Source organism: Erinaceus europaeus, chromosome 10 (assembly GCF_950295315.1).
Source record: "Erinaceus europaeus chromosome 10, mEriEur2.1, whole genome shotgun sequence".
Lineage (NCBI taxonomy): Eukaryota > Metazoa > Chordata > Mammalia > Eulipotyphla > Erinaceidae > Erinaceus > Erinaceus europaeus.
Genome location: NC_080171.1, coordinates 95,484,408 through 95,510,232, shown reverse-complemented (window position 1 = coordinate 95,510,232; position 25,825 = coordinate 95,484,408). Strand labels below are relative to the sequence as shown.

The 25,825-nt window shown below is 40.6% G+C and overlaps 1 protein-coding gene across 9 annotated transcripts in view; it reads left to right on the top strand.

Annotated features, from left to right (window-relative positions):
• DENND1A (DENN domain containing 1A) overlaps positions 1 to 25,825 on the top strand; it is a 600,479-nt gene that overhangs the window by 362,119 nt on the left and 212,535 nt on the right. For all 9 annotated transcript variants that reach the window (XM_060200131.1, XM_060200132.1, XM_016185023.2 and 6 more), the window contains one exon: positions 16,050 to 16,151. In XM_060200131.1, coding sequence (XP_060056114.1) covers positions 16,050 to 16,151 — 102 coding nt within the window. The remainder of the gene's footprint in view (positions 1 to 16,049; positions 16,152 to 25,825) is intronic.

The following is a 25,825-nucleotide window of genomic DNA, read 5'->3' as shown; positions in this document are numbered from 1 at the left end:
TGACTCTGTCCTCTTTTTCAGCATCCTTGTGTGTTTCAGTGAGTGATTTTTTTTCCCCTAGATTGACATTGTCTTAAGTTACTTTTTGCTGAACACATCCACATGGGATTAGTGACTTCTCTTCATAAACTCCTTGCAAGTGATCAGGGGTGGGGCCATTGTGGGAGCTCAAAGACCAGCAGTGTGATGATGATTGAAGAGCCATACCCTTGGCCTAGTCAAATCCCACTTGAAATTAAGGTACATGTGGTTTTATTTAACACACTGCTCAGCAGACTCCTGGTATGAGCTTGTGACCATCAGACATTTGTTGTTGATATGTGAGGTCACCACAGTTAGGGGTGTTTGTCAACTAAATTAAACTTCCTCTTAATAACCTACAATAATTGGTTCGAAAGATCTTTAAATGGACCACGACAATGTATAACAAACTGAATCTAACATATTCTGCACAAATTATTGCATGTTGTTGTTTTATTTGGTTTGTTTTTGCTTTTGTTTGGGGAAAATGTGGATAAACCACAGGCTTCTCAGGCAGGCAGTGAACCTGAGTTTGAATCTCATCTCTAGCATTAGCCTTTGTCTAACTTGGCTGAGTCATTGAACATTTATGCATATATGCCTTAACACCCCCATCTGCATAATAGGGATACCTACCTTAAAGATTATGAGAAATAGAGAATTACAATTGTGACAAATAGGAATAATATGACTAAAGCTCTCACTTAATGACACTGATGAGGCATTTCCTATAAGCGCCTCTGAAGACGATACGGTAATAATAATTCTGTGCAAAATGGTCAGCTTCTGATATAGTAATCATACCCTATTTTTTCCCCCTACTAGGCTGATTTCTTTTAAACTTCTCTCTGTGCTAAACTTAACCATCCATAGAAAAAAGTGTGACTACAATGGAATATATAAACCCTTTACACATTGAATCTCAGCAAATTTCAAAATGAATTTAGACTTGGATGCTTGGGATATATGCCACTCAGGCTAAAAAGGAGATTTTTTTTTTCTATTGGATTCAGACATAAATTATCCAAAGCCAGGTAAAGATTTACAGATAAAGATCGGAGCTACTGTGCAATGTTTGTTTAGAAACAAAGGCACTGGCTCAGGGCTTTTCCTAACTATATAGTCAACAGTGGTACAAAGTTTTTGTTCTATAGTTGGAAGTTGCCAACACCCCCACAGGGTGGTGGTTTGTGTGTCCTGCCTAAAATCTGTCCTTCCAAAAACCTAAATATCTGATGAAAACTGAGTGCTGCAAAATGAGGCTCTTAGACTCCTATATACTTCCTTAACTTAGTATCAATGAACCAATTGTTTTTGAAAGATCCAGTGGTAATAGTTACATATCCTCCCTCTGCAGTATTTAATTGCAAATATTTTGTGCTGACTGAATGGGTTAAATTATGAAGCTTGATAAGTGCATATGCACATTACCCATCTTTAGTTTTTGAAGAAAAAAAAAAAGGAAGAGAAAGATAGCTACGATTTTGGAAGTCATCCCAATTTTTAAAAATAAGAGAATTTGGACATTTTGGCATATGGGGCTTTTTAAATGAAATTTCATGGAACTGAAAACAGTCAATTTTAGGTTTCCAAAAATTGTTTTGATTTTCATTGGTATAAATGTGCTGCACATGGTTTTAGGGAAGTTCTGAGGATGCATTTGGGACTTGGGTGTTGATTTCTTTTTTCAATTTATGATTTATTTTTAAAAGGTGATTTCCCCCACCCCCACCTCCAACTCAAAGTATAAATCCTCTGACCCAGAGTTCCATTTCCAGGACAGTATTTGGTAATGACATCATTAAGTATTGCCAAACTACTGAACTTGGAGCTGAATTATTGAGCATCATGTCAGCACCATTTGGACACTGAAAAGCAGATTCCTTTCCACCCATCTTGGAGTTCGAATCTGGAGGCCAAGTGATTCGAGCCATTCCACTAGCAGCAGCAGCTGGTGATCAGCACTATGAGAGTCACCTGTGTTGGGTGAGGCTCATTGCACATCAAGGTTCAATAGTGTGGAAAGAGAGAGAGAAGATGCCTGGGAGGGGGCTTCAGGCCACCTGCTGTGTGAGGATCAAAGGGTTGAAAGGTCAAAGGCTGCGGCACCCTTAACCATATCTGTCTGTGAAATAGCTATTTCAGATTGTAAATCTTGGCGATTTCATTAAGTCTTCCTGGCTGCTACTGGGGCATTGAAATAATAAAATTTTATATCTCTTGCCTTTCCTGACTTTGGCAGCCAACTGAAACATTCGCTGCAAAATGGGGCATCTTTATGAAAACCTTTCCTGGAATGATCAGACACCCTACCCTAATGAGGCTTCAAATTTAAAAGTTGGGGTTCACAGGACCTCATCCTCTGGAAATATTTTTTAGAGAAATTAAAAAAGAAGTCAGGCAAACCACTTAGCAGCCTTTGAGATTTGTATAACACCTATCTTCTAGAAAGCAAACTACCAAAATATTGTCTCTTGCTAAATGCTTAATCTTACACACAGGAGGTGAGGTGAGCTTTCTCGATGTTGCTCTTATTAAGTAAACCCTGTTCTAATGACTCTGGAGTCCTTTCTTTTGTGCGTCCCCAAGCAGCTGTAAAGATACTACTTTCCACTTGGCAGACCTTTTGGGCATTTTTAGAGACATATCTCCTGAATATGATTTCCCAAATATTTTTCCTAGATCTTAAAGTTGTTATAGACCCTTAGGGCTCCTGGACTATTGGGCAGGACAAATCACAGTAATGGCTGCCCCTTTACTGCCCATATGTTTAAGACCCCCTGTAGTTTGTTTGAAAAGTTAAGAGATTTTCACAGTGAAGGTGCGATTTCTGAAATTTAAAGTGTTCCTTTTCACCAGGAGATAAGTTCACTCTGATTAAGTCTGTAATTCTCACTAAGCCATGTTTATGGGGGCAATAAACAATGTTTCAGTGTGCTTGTTAAATTGGGTTTCCAACCTCTCCACTCTTTAAAAATTGACATTTCAAATAAAAGGCAGGTGGAGATGGGAGCCTAGCTTTTCTGTGCTAGTGATGAATGAATGATGGTAAGTGGCAGTGGTATCGGAGGAATGAGCCCCTATTTTATGAGAGAGTGACCCCAAGCCATTTTGGGACTGGGGAATCCACATCCTTCATACCCCAGTGAAACTCTTAAAATCATGTCTCATCATTTCAAATTGGATGGTACTACTTTCGAACTACCAGATGCACTCACTGTACTTACTACTTAACTTCCCCAAATTTATACTGCAGTAGTGGTGGCTTTGTTTTACTGGGCATAGAGAGTCTGAGCAACTTTTCTGAAGTCACACAGCTAATAATTAGCAAGGCTAGAATTCAAATTCAGTTATTTTACTATGTGAATTATTTTAGTTTGTAAAAAAGAAAAATATATGGGCTCTGCTTTTAAGATCTGCTTGCTATTATGTATCTAGCCTTTAATGAGTATATCCATGGAGATCACAAAAGAAATATCTGGCCTGGTCAGTGTGCTCAGTATTGTCAAACCAGGAAATCAGAAGGGGCTGCAGAGTGGTGAAGGGAATTGGGCTTTGGGGACAGGTAGTTCCAAACTCAAACCTTAGCTCTTTTACAACTCAGGGACCTGAGGTGAGTGCTACTTCACCTCTTAGAATTTCAGCTCTTCTGTAAAGTAATAATGTATATTCTTTGAGATTGATTTGAGGGTCCAATGAGATCGTGAATTTTAATATAGTACTTTAAAACTCTACACTTTATAGGTAACATGTATTATTGCTCTTTTTGTAAATACTGCAAGGTTAAAAAACATGATTTTAAGGGAAAAGTGATAAGTAATAATTAACTAATTGGAAACATCATTAAACAAAACAAATTTTTTAAGATTTTATTTACCAATGATAAAGATAGGAGAGAGAGAGAGAAAGAACTAGACATCAGTCTGGTACATGTGCTGCCGGGGATTGAAGTCAGGACCTCATGCTTGAGAGTCTAGTGCTTTAGCCACTGTGCCACCTCCCGGACCACACTAAACAAAAATTTTTAATTGAGGGCCTAAATATATATTGCTCACTGTGCTTAGCTTTTTGATTGAACAAGGCTACTTGACCAAGTAGGAATAGTGAGGAAGGTTTCATAAAGCAGCAAGATCTTGTGGATTGGAGATAGTCATGGTGAGCTATGATGATCTGGGCCATGCTTCACATAAGTCCTGGGCCATCTTTGTTTCACCTGTGTGCTTTGTAGCACGTAAAAGATGTTGACGCCTTCCACACTACCTTTTTACATGTGAAGAGACTGTCCTCAGCAGTGGGGAGAGCATTTCACATTAAGAAAAGCACTTGCAGAATCAGAGAGGTAAATGGTCTACTGCCCCTGCCTCATTCTGGAGGATGCGGGGCTGGGGGGATCCAGGTAGAAGAAGGCTGTGCTGTGCTGAGGTGAACTTAGAGTGAGTCGCAGGGAACTGCTGGTAGAGCCAAGCTCTTAGAGGGAAGTCAGTGGTCATCTCGTCAAGTGCAAACCTTCCAGGGTCTTCTTTAATCTTCTCAGCAATCCTACGTTAAGGTTTATGATGGGGATATCTTACAGAGAAGTAAACTAATACTAAAGGAAGCAAAGTGCCTTGCTAAAAGACTCAGAAGATAGCTCTCCTGGTGGGTTCATGGGCATGCCATGGCTCCAGTGTTGTGGACTCTGTCTCACTCCGTGAGTGTGTGTGTGTGTGTGTGTGTGTGTGTGTGTGTGTGTGTGTGTGTGTGTGTGACATGCCTGAAATTTAAAAAAATTTGACTCAGGAGCAGTGAAATCTTATATGTGCAAGACTCCAGCTCTAACCCCACAACTCCCCATGCTCCTACCCTGCATGCACCACAAAAAAGTGCACAGCAGGTTAAACACACGTGGTGCGAAGCGCAAGGACCAGCATAAGGGTCCCAGTTGGAGCCTCCAGCTCTCCACCTGCAGGGGAGTCGCTTCACAGGAGGTGAAGTAGGTCTGCAAGTGTCTATCTTTCTCTACCCCTCTCTGTCTTCCCCTCCTCTCTTGATTTCTCTGTCCTATACAATGACAGCAACAACAACAAGGGCAACTAAAGGGGGGAAAAATGGTCTCCAGGAGCAGTGGATTTGTGGTACAGGCACCAAGACCCGGCAATAACCCTGGGGGCAAAAAAAAAAAGTGCCTTGCCTAATACTGCCTATGAGGACACCAGCCATAAAAGTGTCTAACTCTGGAACCAGGAACATTCAAGGAGGGATCAGACAAGCTCCATGTGAATGAGGTATTCTTCCAGGCTGAAGTTTCTTCTAACACACATTACCTTGCTTTTCTTAGTTGATTATAGTTCATAGTTGGTTATAGTTTACCACTCTCACAAGGAGGCTAGGAGCCATTTTTTGATCATCTCTCTGTACTTAAGACCTACCATAAGGTTGACATAATAATCGGATTTGTGGGTGGGGAGGTGGATGGATGGATGGATGACAGTAGATGGACAGTCAGGAAAGGAGAAATAACCTCTTTGCTGAGCTGGCTTGAAAATCCCCATGCTTGTTAATGAGAGTCAGTACTTATTACCTTGTGAGGAGTAGATTTGGCTTGACCTGTGAAGTGCTTACACCACTTCCCTCCCCTGCCAAGCTTCTGTTTCTGTTTAAAGCACACTGGGAAATTCCAGCAGTGTTTTCAGGGGTCCTCTGAACTGTCAGACTTAGATTTTTAATTTTGTGGAGCAGGAAGGAGCAAATCAGTGACTTCTGGCTCCAAAGAAAAACCACTACGTTTATCAACTGCTTGGCAGCTCAGTGACCTTTGGGACCTGAGGAAGGGAAAGAAAATGCCACTCTTTCCTCTGTGTGTATCTGAGATTTCAGGAGGGAATAAAGAATTTAGAATACCTGAATGCCTTTCCTCCTCCTGTCCTTTTCATTTTTTCTCTTATATCTCTTCTCTTTCCTCCTAGGAGGCCACTGGCTCCCATGCTGTTCTTTGTTATGTACTCATATATATGCGCATGCACTTAAGCACATTTTATATGTACTGTATAGAGGAAAGAACATTACCACATGGAACCCGGAATCAAATTCTTTCTATGGCAAACCTCAGTTATAAGAAAAGCTGGGCAAATTGCTTAATCTTATTAGACTCTGTTTCTTAATCCATTGAATGGGTATGATCTGTAAGAAATCTTCTCTCAGGCTGGGTAGTGGCGTACCTGGTTGAGCGTACATATTACAGTGTGCAAGGACCTGGGTTCAAGCCCCCAGTCCCCACCTATGGGGGAAAGCTTCACAAATGGTGAAGCAGGGCTGCAGGTGTCTCTCTTGTCTCTCTTCCTCTTAACTTCTGTCTCTATCCAATAAAGATAATTTTTTAAAAATTAAATAAAAACAAAAAGAAATCTTCTCTGAGAATTACAGTAGACTCTGAACCAATTATCAAGCTACTTTTAAAGGAATTGATTTTTCTGGGATGTACCTAGCAAACACCTATGAAATTACAGTTGCTCCATGTGTCTTTTGATGGGAATTATATATTAGAGGTATTAATTAGGCATGTGGGGCAATATAAAAGTTATCACTTTTCAACTGGGTTTACTATTTACCTCCACTGTTTCTAGGCCATAGGACTTTGTACAAATTCTTTTACATCTCTGAACCCGTTTTCTTGTCTATCTACAAGGATGGCATTGGTTGTACCATGGGAAGAATATGCCAAACTAGTAGTTGTCATTCTGTTCTGAGAATCAGAAAGATGATGGCTGTAGGGCCTGTAACACAGGCCCACTGTACATTTTCTCTGGTTCAGTTCATTACTTAACCAGGAGTATCATTAGATAAAGAAGTGACCACATTGAAGACCAGGCAGTGATGTGCCTGGTTTAGCACACATTACTATGCACAAGGATCTGGGTTCAAGTCCCTGGTTCTCACCTGCAGGAGGGAAGCTTGATGAGTGCTAAAGCAATGCTGTAGGTATCTCCCTTTCTCTTTCCCTCTCCCTCTCAGTTTATCTCTATCCTATCAAAATTAAAAGAACATGAATATTTTTTTAAAGAAGGGACAACATGAAGTTCTATAATAATCATTTAGGATAAAGTCTGAATTAACAAACTAAGATTTTGGTAATTTAGTAATTTTAGTATAATTTTGACAATAGTCTTCACCATTTAAAACCAAAAATAAAAAGCTGTGAGGAGCTGTATATAAGGGGAAAGTATCAAAAGAACAGTGTTAGGAGTCCTGCCCATTGTGCTTCTCTTATAGAGTATAAACACTGAACTTTCTCTGAGTGAAAGGAAAATCATTATTGATGTGCTTTTGCTCCCATCCAAGAAGATGGTATGTCCTCCTGAAGAATTCTTTGCAGGAAGTCTGTCCAGACTGTTCCCTTTGCTTGACAGTCTCGTTATTAGCCTGGGAATTGCCGTGTCAAATACTGGCATGGCAACAGGAGAGGAGACACTTTTTTTTCTTTGCTTATTTTTTAAAAAATATTTTAAGAGAGATATAGAGTTACCAGAGCACTGTTTAGCTCTCATTTATGGTGGTGCTGGGTACTGAACCTGGGACCTCAGAGCCTCAGGCATGAAAGTCATTTGCATAACCCTTATACAAGGAGATAGTGTTTATAGGCTTGTGAATGTAGGGAGAAAAGCCCAACCATGATCAAAGCCAGTCAGTAAACTGGGCAGATGAGATTCTAGAGTGAATTAAGTCAGTTGATAGACTTACTGCATTACTGTCTTTCATTATAATAATTAATGCGTTTTACATACCAGAAAAATGTCCTATATACTATACATGTGGTAAGTTATTTAATCATGTAACAATCTGGTGAAGTTCGTATTACTTTCTTTGGCAAAACTGTTGACTGAAGTATATTTATAAAGACAAATGCATTCATCCTAAGTATAGAACAAGATGAGTTTGTACAAGATAGGCACACTCATGTAACCATTATGAGATCAAAAGACAAACTTCCCCCCTGCTCACCCCCATCGATTTGAAGTTATTCTCCCACCAATCCAAGAGTATCCATCATCATTGGTGTCTGTATCGGTTAATACAGAAGAGGAAACAGAGGCACAAGGAAGTCAAAGGGTTTGCAAACTGCCAGATTTGGAGTTCAGGCTCAGGTAGCAGGGCTCCAGAAAATGTAAATGTATTGGTACTCCCCAGACCCAACCAGGAGGATTAAAAAAAAAAAAATGTTGGTGACAGTTTAAGTAGAGTAACAGTGTCATAGTAGTAAGCTCTTATTTGATTCTATCATTTGATCTGAAAATCATTTGTTTAAATTTTATAGTCTTGAGGCCAGATGGTGGCACACCTGGTAGAAAGTACATATTACATAGTGCACAATGACTCAGATTTAAGCTCCTGGTCCTTACCTATGTGGGGGAAGCTTCACAAACAGTAAACTAGTGCTGTAAGTGTCTCTTTCCATCTCTGTCTCCCCTTCACCTCTCAATTTCTGTCTGCCTTTATCCAAAATAATTAAATCCTTAGTCTTGAAACTCTAATCCATTTTATTGCTGTAAATATCAAATGGTAAGAATAACAACTCACTTATTATAGCCCTTCTCATTGATTCTTCACCTATTGCAGTCAGACACTGTTCCATTCTTTACATATATTATCTTATTTTACCACACAACAGGTAGTTCAGTAAATGATATTTCTGTCATATAGATACAGAAACAGGAGGTAAAAGAACTTGCGGGAGGTTACACAGTAGCAGAGACAGGCTTGAATTAAGCTACCTTATTACAGTGTCCACGGTCCCAGCCACCACTAACTTCTGACTTGTTTCTGTGTCAGCTGTGAATCAATCCTACACTAATTAACCATGATAATTTTATATGATATCATTGTCATCAGGATTTTTATTTTCATCTTGTCTTGAGCAAACTCCAGTTTTCTTAAGCTGTCCACTTGAACTCCCATTGGCATCTGCTACTGGGCTGCCTCCCAGTAGAGTGGATCCAGCCCTTGTCATTTCATTCATTCTCCAATTAGTATTTGCCCCATGTCTGGCACTGTACTTGGCACTAGAGGTGATGAGGCAAGTTAGACACACTACTATCGTAACAGTGTTCCTTGTAGAAAGACAAAAACAATTCACTGTGTGCTAGCTTATTTACTCCTCACATGCCACTACCCTAACCAGGAGCCCAGCACTCAGCTGCGCACAGCCCATTTGAGGTCCTAGCTTTTGTCAATAGTTGCCTGATCCCCTCCTGGGACAGAGAGGATCACCCCCTTCTTGTTGGAGAACTGGTATGGCTTGGAAAATGTATAACTGACATTTTGTATTTTGGGGAGAAACTCATGATTTCCTCACACTCAGGGAGGCCAGGTGGTAGCACATCTGGTTGAGTGCTCACATTACCATGAGCGATGCCTGGGTTTGAGTCCTCACTCCCCACCAGCAAGCGAGATGATTTACGAACACTGAACCATGTCTGCAGGTGTGTGTCTCTCTCTCCCTCACCCCTCTCAATTTCTCCTGTCAAATAAAATAGCGAAAGAAAAAACAGCTGTCAAGAGTAGTGGATTCATAGTGCTGGCACCAATCCCAGCAATAACTCTGATGGCAACAAAATAAATAAATAGGAAATCACTCTCAATAAAGCAGTTTTCATGTATTACAAGTGTAATAATGGTAGAGTGCTCAGTAATGAGTCCCAGTCTTGTGTAGGTAAGTGTTTCAGAATCTGTAAGGATATTGAGTTTTTACTGATATATTGATGATCCTAAGAGGGAACGAATGGAAAGACAAAGTGAAAAAAAAAAAAATCTTAGCTAGATAAAATGGAATAATAGAAAGCCAAACACAACTCTGTGTGTGTGTGTGTGTGTGTGTGTGTGTGTGTGTGTGTGTGTGTCCCAGGGAAAAAGTACTTTGTCATGTGTCATACACCATCATTCATACACTAGTATTTTTTAGTCTATTATGATTTTTTAATATTTATTCATTTTCCCTTTTTGTTGCCCTTGTTTTATTGTTGTAGTTATTGTTGTTACCGTTGATGTCGTCGTTGTCGGATAGGACAGAGAGAAATGGAGAGAGGAGGGGAAGACAGAGAGGGGGAGAGAAAGATAGACACCTGCAAACCTGCTCCACCGCCTGTGAAGCAACTCCCCTGCAGGTAGGGAGCCGGGGGCTTGAACTGGGATCCTTAGGCTGGTCCTTGAGCTTTCTGCCACCTGCACTTAACCACTGCACTACCGCCCGACTCCCTTGTGATTTTATTTTATGTACTCAACATAGTACTATCTTTTTTTTTTCAACTTCTTTAAAGTATAGTCTATTCATTTAAAGTGTATGATTCATGAATTTTGACAGTTTTATACATTCATGAAACCAGCACTACCATAGTAAAAATGCTGAATGTTCCCATCACACTCACCTCATTCATTCTTGTTTTGCAAACATTTCTCTGGAACATCTCATGTGCTCTAACATACTTTAAAATGTTAGCTCATTGTAATACTAAGCCAACGAGGTAGGCACTATTACCACACCCATTTTATAGAGAAGGAAAAAGAGGTACAGGAAGATTAAGTTAAAGGTCCAAGTTGTCACAACTGGTGAATGAATGGTGGAGCTGGACTAGAACTCAAGCACACTGACTTCCAGATTCTGTTCTCTTCGCTTCTATGCTCTGCTGATTCTCTCCCTACTTCCTCTCTCTCCTCCAAGAATTGCCTACCGTGAGTCAGATAGTAGGACTGGAGTAATCTTATATGATTTCTGGAAGCCCAAAGACTAGAGGAGGTATTAAATATCTATGTGAATAAATCTAGATTGACCACAGGCAAACCTCCAGAAGTCATTCTTACTGCTACCTCCATCCCTCTGCAATGAGGTTAGCTGGACTTAGTTGGCATCTAAGAGACCATCCCAGGGCAGGAAACAGATAAGTAGGAGAGCTACTGTTCAGTGATAGTGTGTTATATGGATAGTCTCGGAACCATAATAACTCCTTTACATATATCTGCTTATCCTTATAACAAATCTGATGAAGGTACTTTCATGAACCCCATTTTCCAGATGAAAACCTACAGAATTTCTGAGGTTGCGTCAACTGCATGTGGAAATGTATCAGAGCCTTTATCCTATCAGCTTCCCAGGCTTCTCCCACACTGAGTTTTCCCTTCCCTGACCCAAAAGGCATTCCTAGGGAAAGTCTATCAGTGACAAGGCATAAAGAGAAATATATTTGTGATTAACAATATTTATGGGAAGATGCCATTTTTGTGTTTCTTTGTACAATAAATGCCATTTGGAAAGCCAGTGTGCATGTCAGTATTCTCTCTCTCTCTCTCTCTCTCTCTCTGTCTTTTTTCATTCTGAGAAAAAGCCTATAGAGTCTGGTGGGGGGAGGGTTTGCAGCTGGCAGGAGCTTTGGCATATGTTGTAACTAAAAAGAGAGGGAATGTGTTGGTGGGACAAGCTACCGGAGAGCTGTCTCGGTGTGCTGCGGTACTAGTGTTTTAATTGGGTAGGGTTTTTGGAGGACTATTTTGACATCTGCTCGTGTCTTTGCTGATTTTTCTTCACTTAGAGTAGGAAACACAAGCTGTGGATAAAATGACTTTAAAATAATTGGAAGTAAAGATATCTCTCTCAAAGTCGAATTTGAGAGGGATACTTTTTAAGAAGTTGAAAGTAAATTCCACTTCTAGGAATGTATACTAAGTCACAAAGCACTATGCCTACAGATTTCACGATATTATATATAATAGCTTCTTAAAAACTGGAAGTAACAGTCAGCCAAGGGGGCTTGATTGGGTTTTTTTCTATGAAATAAAACATTTTGTAGCAATTAGCAGTGATTTTTATAAAGCTTTTAGTGAAGTATAGTAGTGGGGAAATCTGGAAAAAAAAAAAAAAGTACTGTTCCAACTGTGTTTTTTAAAGTCGAGGTTGGGTTGGAAGGATATGAAGGTAAATGCACCAAAGTATTATCTCTAAATGTATAATTTTCTTTGGATTTTCCTGTGTCCAATTTTTTTTCTTTACAGGAGAGGTGTGTGTGTGTGTGTGTGTGTGTGTGTGTGTTTATGATACAAAATGCATGTCTTGTATAGGACAGAGCAGGCTGTGAGTGTATTTCCATATAACTACCTTCCCTACATAGATATTTGTTCTAAAGTCTGGACTCAAAACATTTTCAGAAAGAACTAGACTTTTAAATCACATGGAACTTAAAAGTCAGTTCTTCTACCAGTTAGCTCTGTGATTTTGAACAGTTTGTATGACCTTTCTGAGGTCACTGCCTCATCCCTGCCATGGAGACAATAGTGTTTCCCTTATAGCATGGTTAGAATAAAGTGAGTTGGCACCCAGTAATGGTCCAATTTTCTTCTCCACTGGCACCTTCTATTCCTAACTCCACTTTGAGGTGTGTGTGTGTGTGTAGAGTATTTTGATTTGGTGTCTTTTATTTTATGGGTTTTTTTCCCTTTCTTCATTCCCCTTGTTTCCTTAAGTCTTTCAGAGATATGGCACCATCCAGCCAAGCAGGCCTTTGATTCTTTCCTCGGGAACACTGAGCTTTAGGAAGGCCCTTGAGTCCATGCCAGCTCCCTTGGAAGAGGCCTTGCCACAGAGAGAGCAGCATTGTCCCATAAGAGGAGACTGTGCTGCCCTAGCTTCTGCCTGGAGCCTGGTTCTTGGGCATTTTGGTTACTAAGGGGACCCTGGCCTGCTAAGTCAGAAAAAGGGACCAGGTTTTTTTCTCTTCTTCAGCCTGCTGCCATTGTTGAAAAAGTAAACACTCCACACAGCTTAACTGACAAGCCCTCCAGCCAGGAGTGGGAAGAAATCAAAAGCCTGTTCCAGCCTAACCGTGGAGAGCCCACAAGGGCTGGTCTGTGCTCTGGGGCCCCACTGGGAACATAGAAATAATGCACAATTCTGGTCCAGAATCAACAGCCCACTTGCTGGGCCTTTTAGTTTGTGAGGCTTCTTTCCAATGGTCAGGCCTTCCATCTTCTGTTTGGGTTGTTGGGGAGGTCAGAAGAGACAAAATGGGTGACTCCAAGGTGCCGCCACTCTTAGCTCAAAGCTTCAAGGTCTGGAGTCTTCAGCTGAGTGTTGGAGCACCACATTATCCTTCTCTAATTCTGTTTCCAGTGCTAGAGTCTTAGCCTTTGAAGAAAGAGCCCAGCAGTGACCAATAAGGGGCCAGCAGATATTTGCCCTTATGCTATTGCTGCTACAACTTTTCAGACTGGTGTGTATTTTTATAAAAACTTATAATAGCTACTGTGTATAAGTCCTGTTGTGAATCCAGCACTATAGGTTGCTGTAATTCTCATATGGCCAGGAGGACATGATTTCCTGAGGGAAATAGTCAGGAAGGGGTTCACATATAATCATCTCGATTTTATAGATAAAGGAACCAAAGTAGCCATGTAAGCTTGAGGAAGCCACTTCTCATCTCTAAACCTCAATTTAACATGTTAGGCTGAAATATGTGGCTGCTAAGGAACATTGGGTAGTTCACTGTAAGGCCAAATGCTCTGTAAAATGGGGGCTGTGCTTCATGAAACACAAGTTAATTGTATTATCACCAATGCTGTTTGATGGTTGCTTTTTACCTTATAAATATGCCTGTCTGTTCATTTGAATGTTGAGGCTAGTAGTGGTGGGGAGAGAGAATAGATTTTTAAGTAGGCAAACTTGTCCCTCCTCTGCAAAGCTCAGCCCAGAGCAAATGCTTAATAAAAACTCATTAATGGGTTGATAAGTTTGTAGTCCACCATGCTGGAGGAAAATTCCATACCAAAAGGTGTTTTTTGTTTCCTGGCTGCATTCTTTACCTTTTAAGTGGAAGAATGCTAACACCTGTGAATGTTGAATCAAGCCCAGAAGGCATTGGACCAGCAGGGCTCCACCCCTCTCGCTAGGAGAATCTCAAAACTGTTTACCTAATATGCCAAATTCCTAGAGGCTGGGGTTTGAGAGAGCTAAAGTCAACCAGTATTAGGGAGCACTTCCCCAGGGATAGTCATTTTGTAGAGTGCTGGTTATTATGCAGTGGTGAGACACAACATCCCAACTAGAGAGGGCAGGCAGTCAGAGGGGTGCTTGAACAGAGTGACAAAGGCTATACAGAGGTCAGTCTCACTAAGGTTGTGTGATGATTAGGTCTTTGATGTGGTATAAATAGCATAGGAGGTTGCAATACTATAACTTCTCCCCATTACTTCATCTCTCTCAGTTTCATGTTCCTCAAGTCACATGAAGGAAATAATGTGCACTTTGCAAGATTTGTTGAGAACTAAATGAGACAGAGTAATAAAGCATAGACTAAGCACTGTTGTTGTTGTTGTTGTTGTTGTTGTTGTTTTTCTACTCTTTACTTTACACTCTACTTACTGTCCATTTCCAGGACATCAGCAAACTTACACTTTGGCAACCAATGGGATATTCACCTGCACTGTTGATCTGTAAGATGTTCTTGGGTAAATTAGGAAGTGGTATCTTCTTTTTTCCTTCACCACCCCTGATGTCACCTGACAGGTACAAGATTAGCAGATTTCAGCCTCAATTTGGCAACCAGGCATTGCACACCTGCACAGCCATATGCAGTAGTTTAGAATGTGACTAGTAGTCAAACTGCCACCTCACGTAGAGAGTGATGATATAGCCCATTTTATGTCTGTTGTACTGATGTGATATGGTCTCTCAAACCCAAGTGCTCATATGTTAACAACAAATTATAGGATCTTCCTACTTAATGCAGAAATTTTTTAAAAAATGTAAAGAACAGCTTTGAAGTTCTAGACTCTAAAGAAAATAGTTTGTCAAACTATGTCATAGTTTGACATAGGATTGTGGCAGGGTATTAAGAATGGTGGGTAATCAAGAAGAAAAGAGATGGGTCCTAGCAATGGGTAAATAGTGTGGCTGAAAATTGAAAATCTAGGCTTGATTCCTAAAGAATATGGACCAAACTGAAAGTGTGGCCTTCTTGCTTAATGTTTAAGGGAAACATTAACTTGAAAATACTAGGTCCTATACCATATTCCATATCCCCCAAAAGAAAGACAAACAAGTTTTAGTAAATAAGAGTGGGTAGATGGAGTGAATGTGGATGTCAAAAGCATAGCTGTTTGTGAGGATTCCTAGAGCACTGGCTCTTCACAGCTCTTCTAGCTGTGTGGGATAGGGCATGTAAACTTAGTACCAGTGGAACCTTTTTTACTTCTGGGGTTTTGAAATTAGTGGGGATTGGGAATGACTCTCCACGAACGCCTCAAATATGATCAGGTTCCATTCCAGACTATCCCAATATAGCAAGTCATGCCATGGCTTTTGATTTCCCAGTGCATATAAAAGGTAGGTTTACACTGTAGGCTATTGTGTGTGCATTAACATTGTCTAAAAAGGACAATGCACACATCTTAATTAAATGTGACTAAGAGATGCAAAGTGAGTCCATGCTCTGTTAGAAAAAAATATCAAAGACCTGGTGGTAGCACACCTGGTAGAGTGCACATATTACAATGCACAAGGACCTGAGTTCAAGCCCCCTGCCCCCATGTGCAGGGGGAAAGCTTTGCAAGTGGTGAATCAGTGCTGCAGGTGTCTCTCTGTCCCTCTCTTTCTCTCTGTCATTCCCTTCCCTGTCAATTTCTGGCTGTCTCTATCCAATAAGTAAATAAAGATAGTAATAAAAAAGAAAGAAATTTTATTTTTTAAAAAAAGAATAAAAATATCAATAGATTTGTCTGAGATAGGATTGCCACAAGTCATCTGCTGTGGATTTTTTTTTGGGGGGGGTAGGGGAACCTCAGTATCTGACAGTGCAATAAAGTGAAATAATTAAGTGGCATGTGCCTATATAGGAATTCAGAGTTGGCCTAACAAATGTCCATAATCTAGCATTGGACCCAGCATAGAATAAGCCTTTGCCAAATGTTACCTTTCTTCCTTAATCTCCTTGCATATCAAAGTCCAGAAGAAATAGCTATGTGCTCATGGTGGCTCAATGATAATAATTTCTCCTTTGGATTTTTTTTTCCAGAAAGTCAGAAACATGGCCTTGGATGATGTCGTGATCCTGAATGTGGACACCAACACCTTGGAAACCCCTTTTGATGACCTCCAGAGTCTCCCAAATGATGTGGTAAGTAATGAGATTCTTGAGCTCCAAGAATGAACATGATTGGGAGGCAGAGAGTAGCTCTGGTTTTCCTATGGTCTAAGAATTACAGTTTGTCTCTTTTTTCCTTTCTGGAATCTGTCTGTGTAAAGAAATTGGTTCACTTTTCTCAAGTCTTGTTTTTGCTCTCATGACTTGAACTGAAAGACTGTGAAGTGATCCCAGGGTCTAGATAACTTTCCCTCCTGTGGGTGTCTGGGTCTCGTCATCCCTTCCCAACACCCTTCCATGTCCAGATTGCAGGGAAGCTTCCCCTGAGTAACCCCACAGAAGGTATGTGGGAGGACTTTTTGGTGCAAGCAATTTGGAGTCCTGCAAACCTATATTTTCCTCCTGAACCATCATCAAACACAGCCATTTCCCCACTTAGTTTCAAATACACATGTCTCTTAAGTCTTCTTTTGGTACCTAAGGTCTAGACAGAATACAGGCTGAATTTAGCAAAAAAAAAAAAAAAAAAAAAAAAAAAAGCACCATTTTCCATGCTGACATCTAACCATACACCTGTCTTACATTGCTATTCAGAGCTATGTGGTAGGCGGCCATTTGAATGAGATTACATCTCTGCCCTCGAGGTGGCTCAGTGAATAAAGCATTGGAGTTCCAAACATGAGGTCCTTAGTTTGAACCTCGGTGTTAAATATGCCAGAATGATACTCTGGTTTCTCTCTTTCTCCCTGTCTCTCACTGCCCATTCACATAAGGACTGAGGCCTCTAAGGAAATAAGGTAGTGATGTATCTTGTTTGGCCTCTCTGGTTCTTCCTGCTGGGAAAGCTAAAAAGTTATTCTGACTTCTGGACAGAAAGGAGTAAAATGTTCCTGGCCATGTGGTACTGATGTGGGGCTAGTTTTGTATCATTGGTTTTGTCACAGCTGTGGGCTCTGTTGTGTTACTGATAAAAGTCCTAGCAACTCTGTGGGGTTGGTTATCTAAAAGAGGATGTTGTTAAGTGGTTTGCACTGAGGTTTCAAACTTCCCTCCTTTTAATGCCTAGAGATTGGGGGTGGAGAGGAGGGATTGTTCTTTGTCAAGGTATAAGGTATAACATAATTCAGTAGTTTCTAAGTACTGTTACAAAGTTCTATATTAAGTACTGTTTTCTGACTTCAGCTTTCTTTCTTTTCTTTTTTTAATTTATTGATTAAATAATGATCGACAAGATTGTAGGATAAGAGGGCTACAATTCCACACAATTCCCTCAACCAGAGTTCCATATCCCATCCCATCCCATAGAAGCTTTCCTATTCTTTATCCTTCTGGGAGTATGGACTCAAAATCATTATGGGGTTCAGAAGGTGGGAGGCCTGGCTTCTGTAATTGCTTCTCTGCTGAACATCATGGGCACTGGCAGGTCAATCCATACTCCCAGCCTGTTTCTGTCTTTCCCTAGTGGGGCAGGGCTCTGGAGAGGTAGGATTCCAGGACAAATTAGTGAGCTTGTCTGCCCAGTGTATTCATGTTGGCATCATGGTAGCATCTGCAACTTCTTGGCTGAAAAGCATTAACATGTAAAGCAGAACAAAATAATGATTAATCATCAGGAACCTATAGGTAAGAATATAGCAAATGAAATTTGGGGTCTCCATTTTGAAAAAAGTTAATAGGTCTATTTTAGGTATATTCCAAGTGGCCCATGACATTACTAATTTTTGCCTGAGCCCGACAGCTAACATGCAGGTGGGCTAAAAAGTATCATCTGTGGAGATGGTGTCAGAATTGGAAATAGAACTAGAAAGCTGAGTCAAGGAATAAAGTAGCTCCCAAATATGGGAAAACTATATAAATACCATTAACTAGAAACCCTACTGATCTGATTTGGAGTCCATATTCAGTATAGGAGCCTGTGTATGACTTCAGCTTTCTTTTTTTTATTATTTTTTATTTATAAAAAGGAAACATTGACTAAACTATAGGATAAAAGGGGTACAACTCCACACAGTTCCCACCACCAGAACTCTGTATCGCACCCCTCCCCTGATAGCTTTCCTATTCTTTAACCCTCTGGGAGTATGGACCCAGGATCATTGTGGGATGCAGAAGGTTGAAGGTTTAGTTTCTGTAATTGCTTCCCCGCTGAACATGGGCATTGACTGGTCGATCCATACTCCCAGCCTGTTTCTCTCTTTCCCTAGTGGGGAAGGGCTCTGGGGAAGCGGAGCTCCAGGACACATTCGTGGGGTTGTCTGTCCAGGGAAGTCTTGTCGGCATCATGCTAGCATCCGGAACCTGGTGGTTGAAAAGAGAGTTAACATACTTAAAGCCAAACAAATTGTTGACCAATCATGGAACCAAGGGCTGGAATAGTGCAGATGAAGAGTTGGGCCCTCCATTTTCTAGATAGCTAGTAGGTATATTTTAGGTATATTCCAAAGGACCTATACTAGTTTTTTTTTTCTTTTTCTTTTTTCCCCTGAGCCTGAAATCTGATATGCAGGTGGATCCAAGTTATTGTCTGGGGAGATGATGTCATGGCTGGAAAAAGGACCAGAAAGCTGACTTCAGCTTTCTAATGCTATGTTGAGCTCATCTTTGACCTCCTGTTTACTTGTCATACTACTGTGAGAAAGCTATTTTTTCATTCTCACTTTACCCACAAAGATAGAAAGACATAGAGCCAAGAAGTGATCCCCTACCTTTATTGTTCCACAGAACCACCCAGCCTACTGCCCCTCAGGATGTGTATACATTCAGGTTCTCACACAGCTTTATGGGGATGTTCTCTCCTTTTCTCAGGGGGAGAAAGAAGCCCTCAGAACACTGCCTAGCTGCAGACCACACAGCTAACTAGGATAGAAATGAGATTGCAACCACATCTGTTGTAATAAAATAAAAAGACTTTGCCGCATGTGTAGGAATTCGGCTGTGCAGCAGCTAGGAGTGGGTTTAAACAAGTCAAGGTTTTATTAGGGTGGTATAGAGGTATGGGACATGTATTTTAGGTACTACAAAATCAGAAGTTATAGGCAGTGATAAATAAGCCAGTCTCATAAGCCCAAAAATTAGTTAACACAAAGTTCCGCCCTGCTGGGATATTGTGCAGATGAGGTCACTTTCACCATGTTGTCCCCTCAGGGCATTGTCAGTTCCTGCAAGAGCTGTAATTCTAATCCCAGAGTGCCTTGTTCCACCATGTTGTCCCCTCAGGGTATTGTCAATTCCTGCAAGAGTTGAAACGATATTCCCAGAGTACCTTTCCCAACCAATCCTGTCCCAACTCGTCACTTCCGGTTTTTGCCCTATAAAGCCCTCCTGCTTCCGCCTCTCTCTTACCCGCTTTTCACCTGGGTGACTGGACGCAGGGAAGGGTGCTACACATAGCGGGAGGCGGCCATTTTCCTAGCTCCATGTGGCCCAAACTGCTGCGCTCTCACCCAACTCTGAGGTGCCCGTGTGAATAAAGATTTGTCTTCCCTCTCCCATCCGGATCTCCTCTCTCTCCTCTGCATTGCACCACCCTGTGAATTCTTAGAGTATACCAGCTAGCTGAGTCAGCTCAGTGTTCAGTTTCCAGAAGAGGCAGCCATGGCGGACACCTCGAACACCTCGGTGGAGGTCTGTCTGACTAATAGAAGCAAGGGCTAAAGGGACCAGACTTCCGACTGGCTGCGATTAAATATGTTCAGATCCACCCACAATCCATCATCCACCCACAGTCCATTGTGCATGTGTGCAGATCATTGTATGCTCTGTCACCAGGCTGACATCAGCCAAGTGCTGTGTCCAACTTTCTGTGTTCGGCCTGCATACTGCATCACAACACACATCAAGCTGATGTCAAAACCTGTGCCCCCTCCACTTGGTGTACACTGCCTTTGGAGACAAGAAGATGTGACAAAAGTAGGAAAAATGAGAGTAGCAGACAGTGAGAATTTCTTTTCATATGGTCAGGACAAGTCATGTGATTGGCATCATTCAGTCTCCTGGCCATAGTTTGAGTTCTTCTGGTTCAAGGAATTTGCAGATTCCTTTTAGTGAAAAATTTCTCTATAAACCATGAATCTCTTAGGTATGAACCATGAACTGCTAAGTGAATGTGCTGAGTCTGAGGTATGTCAGATAGCAGGAATGATAAAGGAATCCCAGGTTAGCCCTAATGAGTGACTGGTGGCTCTCAAACCATAGAGTAGATGAATGGGTGCCTTCTACTGTCCTCTGACCCAGGCTTGGATGTTGAACAGCAAAAGTGAAGTACATCTGGTCCTCTTCCTTCAAAGAGCATTTTTCTGGTAGGGAAGACAATTCTGCTGAAAGAGAAAGAGAGAGGAGAGAGGAAAGAAAAGAATATATACTTGGATGGCATAATAGAGACCACAAAGAAAACAGATTGCTGACTTGGAAGGACCTAGTGGGGATAAAGTTTAGGGACAAGATAGATGAATAGTTCCTGAAGATGGCAAAACCTAAGATACCTTCTTCTTCTTCTTCTTTTTCTAAAATGAAGTATTTTTATTGTCTGGGATTTAACAGTATTTTACAAAATTATAAGACTTCAGAAGCATGGTTTCACATCCAGGTATATGTAAGTCACCATACCTTCCACCAAAGTCTTATGCCAACTGCTCTCCACAACCACCATAGTTCTCACAAAGTCTGAGATAAAGACAGTTTAGTTATTATTTATTGAAGTTAGGCAGGTCCTAGAAAATAATTAATCAATTAAATGGTGAGCTAAGAATCTTTTGACACCTAGAGGTATACAGATAAAGCCATTCAACTCATTCTTTCACTTACAACTTTATTTTTACTTAAAATAAGATGCTAAATATTGTTCATAATTTTCAAAGAACAAAATTCAAGGAAGGCAAGAGAATGATCCTCCAGCCGTGTTCTAAAATAGCTTCTTAAATAATGAGATAGCCACAGGGAACTAAAAACTAGGGCAAGTTATTTTCTCTTTTTTTTAGTTTTTTATTAGTGACTTAATACTGATTAACAAAATTACAAGATAACGGGTATAACTCCACACTCTTCCCACCATCAGTGTTCTGAATCCCTAATCCTTCCCTTGTAATCTATAGCAGTTCTCTTAAGGTTGCAGATATAGTTTAACTATTATTTCTACAACCATTTGTCTATATTTGCCCCCCCCCATACCCCATGGTGCTATCCCCTCCTTTCCAAGTCATGCATACACCTATTACTACTTCTGAATGTTCTTCCTTTTCACCTCTTCTCTCTGGGTCCTGATGGAGTTGGAGTTCATAGCCCTCTGATCATCTTCCCACTATCACTTCTCCCCCACCATTAGTATGGACCAAAATTCTTATTGGGGTGCAGAAAGTGGGAGTTCTGGCTTCTGTAACTGCTTCTTCACTGGACATGGGTATTGGCAGGTTGATCCATATCTCCACCCTGTTGCTATATTTCCCTATCCCCCCCCCCTCCCCTGATAGCTTTCCTATTCTTTATCCCTCTGGGAGTATGGACCGAGGGTCATCATGGGGTGCAGAAAATGGAAGGTCTGGCTTCTGTAATTGCTTCTGCACTGAGCGTGGGCATTGACGTATCGATCCATACTCCCAGCCACTTTCTTTCCCTAGTGGGGAAGGGCTCTGGGGAAGTGGGACTCCAGGATACATTGGTGGGGTCGTCTGCCCATGGAGGTCCTGTTGGCATCATGTTAGCATCTTGAACCTGGTGGTGCTAAACAAATTGTTCAGTAATCATGAACCTAAAGGCTGGACTAGTTCAGATGAAGAGCTGGGGGTCTCCATTCTGTAAATAGTTAGTGGGCCTATTTTAGTTATATCCCTAAGGGCCCATGACTATACTAGTTTTTTGTTTGTTTGTTTGTTTTCTGGTTTCTTTTTTCATTTTTTTTTTCTGAGTCTGACATCTGATATGCAGGTGGATCCAAGTTGTTGTCTGGGGAGATGATGTCGTGGCTGGAAAGAGGACCAGAAAGCTGGATCTGGGAAGAGAATATCTCCCAAATATGGGAAAGATGTATAAATGTTGTTAACTGTAAACCCCATTGATTTGATTTGATCTGGGGCCCATATTCAGCTTAGGAACCTATGTAACCTCTACATCCCTGTAGACCTGAGCTCACATCCTGTGGTCATGAGTAGGAATGTTCCAAGCTGCCCCAATTTCAGAACTCATCTTCCTCAGGTCGAAGATAGAGTATATTGTCTCACCTCCCTTCAGAGGATAGAACATTCTCTACCATTGTTGATCCACATTGATTATAGCAATAACTATCTATTGCCTTCTTAAACCCTAAGGCAGCAGGAATCTCCCACTTCCTCTATAGAACCTATACTTTATAAAATTCTTATCTGTAATTATAGATAAGATTAGAGAATAGTTCCCTCCTGCAAATCATCTTCAGCCTCTCATTTTCAAGCTAGTCTGTAGCAGGCAGTGATTTCTACCATTGGCCTTTAGACATATCAAAAAATCCAAAGATACTACTGGGGAATATATGAACCAAACAGTATTTGCTCTGATTTGATAGAATTCATAGATTTAATTCTATAAGATCGCATGAGCTGTCTGGTCCTTCAGAGGAGGAGTCATGTCTGTACATCTTTGTATCCCCTGAACTTAGCACAAGATCAGGTGCTTTGAATGTGTCAGCATATTCATGCTTGACCTCACATATAATATTTTTTTAACTTCTAAAGGCATCAAAAGCAAAATCTTTCCACAACTTCTCAGTGCCTATAGCTAAGTGGCAAGTGAATAATGGAGTCATTTTAATGATGTTGGAGTCAAATCTAGGCTAAATTATCCTGGCTCCTCTACTCATGAACTTGGAGGCAAATTTATTCAATCTCACCCTTAGTTTTCATTTAAGGTTATTGTGAGAATCAATTGTAAAGTAGGTATCTAAAATACAGTACTCTATGGACACTAGAAATAGTAGTGATAATGAATTATGATTGTGAGTAATCATTACTACGGTAATCAAGGCTCTCCAACATGCTAAGATATATATGATCTCTCCCAACTTTAGTTCTCTCTTCTCCATGCCTCAGACTCTCTGTGTTTGCAAATATTAGTAGTTGTCCCAAGCTAATATGCTGTTCCATAGTTCTAACTTTTTGTACAGACTCTTTTGTCCTGAATGCCCTACCTTGTTTGTCAGTCTCTTGCTCACTTTTCAAGACTTACTATAAATGCAGGCTATAAAAACGTCCCTGATCCTTCTAAGTAGATTTGGCTGTCTACTTTCTTTTGTTCTTCCAGCTCCTTGTGTTGCTTGTATAATTCTACTTAACACTCAGCACTGTAATTTATTACAGATTTCTCACTTTCTCTTTTAATTGTGTGTTCTTGAAGGGAGGAAGTCAAGATTTATTTATTTTCCAGGGATCTAGCGGTCACTGTATAGAGAAATAGAAAGTTGGGGAGGACATATGGATTGGTTTATTTCTGTAAGTGAAGTCTTGAAATCCATGGTATCCATGCTGGAAATTTTACTGAAGCCTTTATTCTGCATCTAGCCATGATGGAATAGTTGGAAATGGATTTATCCTTTTTCTGGATAAATAGGAAAACAACCATCACCACATATTAAGCAACAAGCAGTACAGGAATGATCTCTGTGAGAGAGGGGAAACTGAGATGAGGCATACCACCCCCAGCCCCCCCCCCAAAAAAAAAAAAAACCCTGACTTTTTGCCTTGAGGCATTTTATAAGTCTGAAGCTAGGAAAGAGAATCCCTAGCAATATTGCACAGTGCCGTGTGCATTGAGGGACTAAAGATTTGAGCTGATAGAGAAGTTTAAATCTGTGGTTCATAGTATCACATAGAAGGGAACTCCTTAGCAAAAAGAACTCCAGAAGTCTCAATTGGGTCCTCTTGATTAATCTGCCATAGATTGATCTGCCAATGTGTGTAGTTCCCTGTACTGACAGGGAACTATAATATGAATATTTTGCAGAACACATTTAATGAGGGACACATTCACTTCATCTGACTAGCCAGAGTAAGGAGATCTTATTGATGACTCAGGAAAATCTTTTACAGACCCCAGGAGACCATGCCTTGGCAAAGTATGAACTAGCTTTGGAAAAGAGACTGTTACCCCTGCTCTAAAAATTTAGGGGTGCTAGGGACACACTATACTTTTATCTGAGTGAAAGTTAATGTGGTCAACAATTAATCAAACTGTACATAAATGACAGGTGTACTTTTATGTATTGATATTAACTGTAGTACAAATTTTGTACAAAAATATTTCTTTTAAAACAAACCCAAAAGTCAGGGCCGGGTGGTAGTGCACCTGGTTAAGAGCACACATTACACTGTGCAAGGACCCAGATTTGAACCCCCAGTCCCCACCTGCAGGGGGAAAGCTTTGCAAGTGGTGAGGAAGGGCTGCAAGTGTCTGTCTTTCTCCCCCTTTTTTGCCCCTTTTCCTCTTGATTTCTGGCTTTCTCTATCCAATAAATAAAGATAATAAATTTTTTAAAAAGAAATATTATTTTAAAAAACCCAGAAGTCTTGTCAGGATCAAGCTAATATGTAATATAACCCCTGTGACAATAAACTTCAACCCTGTTTAAAAGAAAACGAAAACCCAGCACTCAACTGTATAACACTCAGAGGATCACCTGAGAACGCAACAAGATAAGACCAGTATCTCTTCAAAAACCCACCAAGCCACAGGTGAGTGCAAACGTGTGGCTCATAGATAGAGAACAAAAGAAGAAATTTCTGGGGCTAAAGGAGAAAGTTCTAAGGCTAAAAGGCTGTTTCCAGGAGCAGCTAGTACCAGTTCTCCTGGTAACCTAGGAAAAACAATGAATAATATCCTCAGAACTCAACAATACAACCAGGATTTATTCAGAAACTCACTGGGCACAAGCGCTGCTTGACTCTGGCTGGTGGTGGAGCAAGAACAAATTCAAGAGCATTGAAATCATCCCAAGCATCTTCTCAGATCACAGTGAAATTAAACTAATACTTAACAAAAACAAAAAATAGTACAGGTCTGAAAATACACAAACTCAACAGTATAATACTTAACAAATACTGGATCAAAGAGGAAATTAAGGAAGGAATTAAAATGTTTGGAGAATTCAGCAAAAATGAAGACACAAGCTAGTAAAATATTTGGGACACAGCTAAGGCAGTACTGAGAGGGAAGTTGATAGCTTTAGAAGCACACATTAGGAAACAAGAAAAAGCTCAAGTAAACAACCTGACTGCATAGCTTAAAGACTTAGAAAAGGAACAAGCAACCCTAAATGAATGCTAACGCAACCAAAAGGACTGAAATCACTAAAATTAGGGCAGATATAAATAACATTGAAAATAAGAGAACCATACAAAAGGCCAATGAAGCTAAATGATGGTTCTTCGAAAGAGTAAACAAAATTGACAAAGCCTTAGCCAGACTCACTAAAAACAAAGAAGAAGAAGACTCAAATAAATAGGATTGTAAATGAAAGAGGAGATATCACAACAGGCACCACAGAAATCCAAAGTATTATGCATGGCTTCTATGAACAACTATATGCCACCAAACTAGAGAAACTGAAAGAAATGGATGAGCTCACACCAGGTGTTGTCTCCAAGTCACCATCTTGGCTCCGCCCCCAGACCTTCCACCTTCTACACCCCATAATGACCCTGGGTCCATACTCCTAGAGGGATAAGAATAGGAAAGCTGTCGGGAGG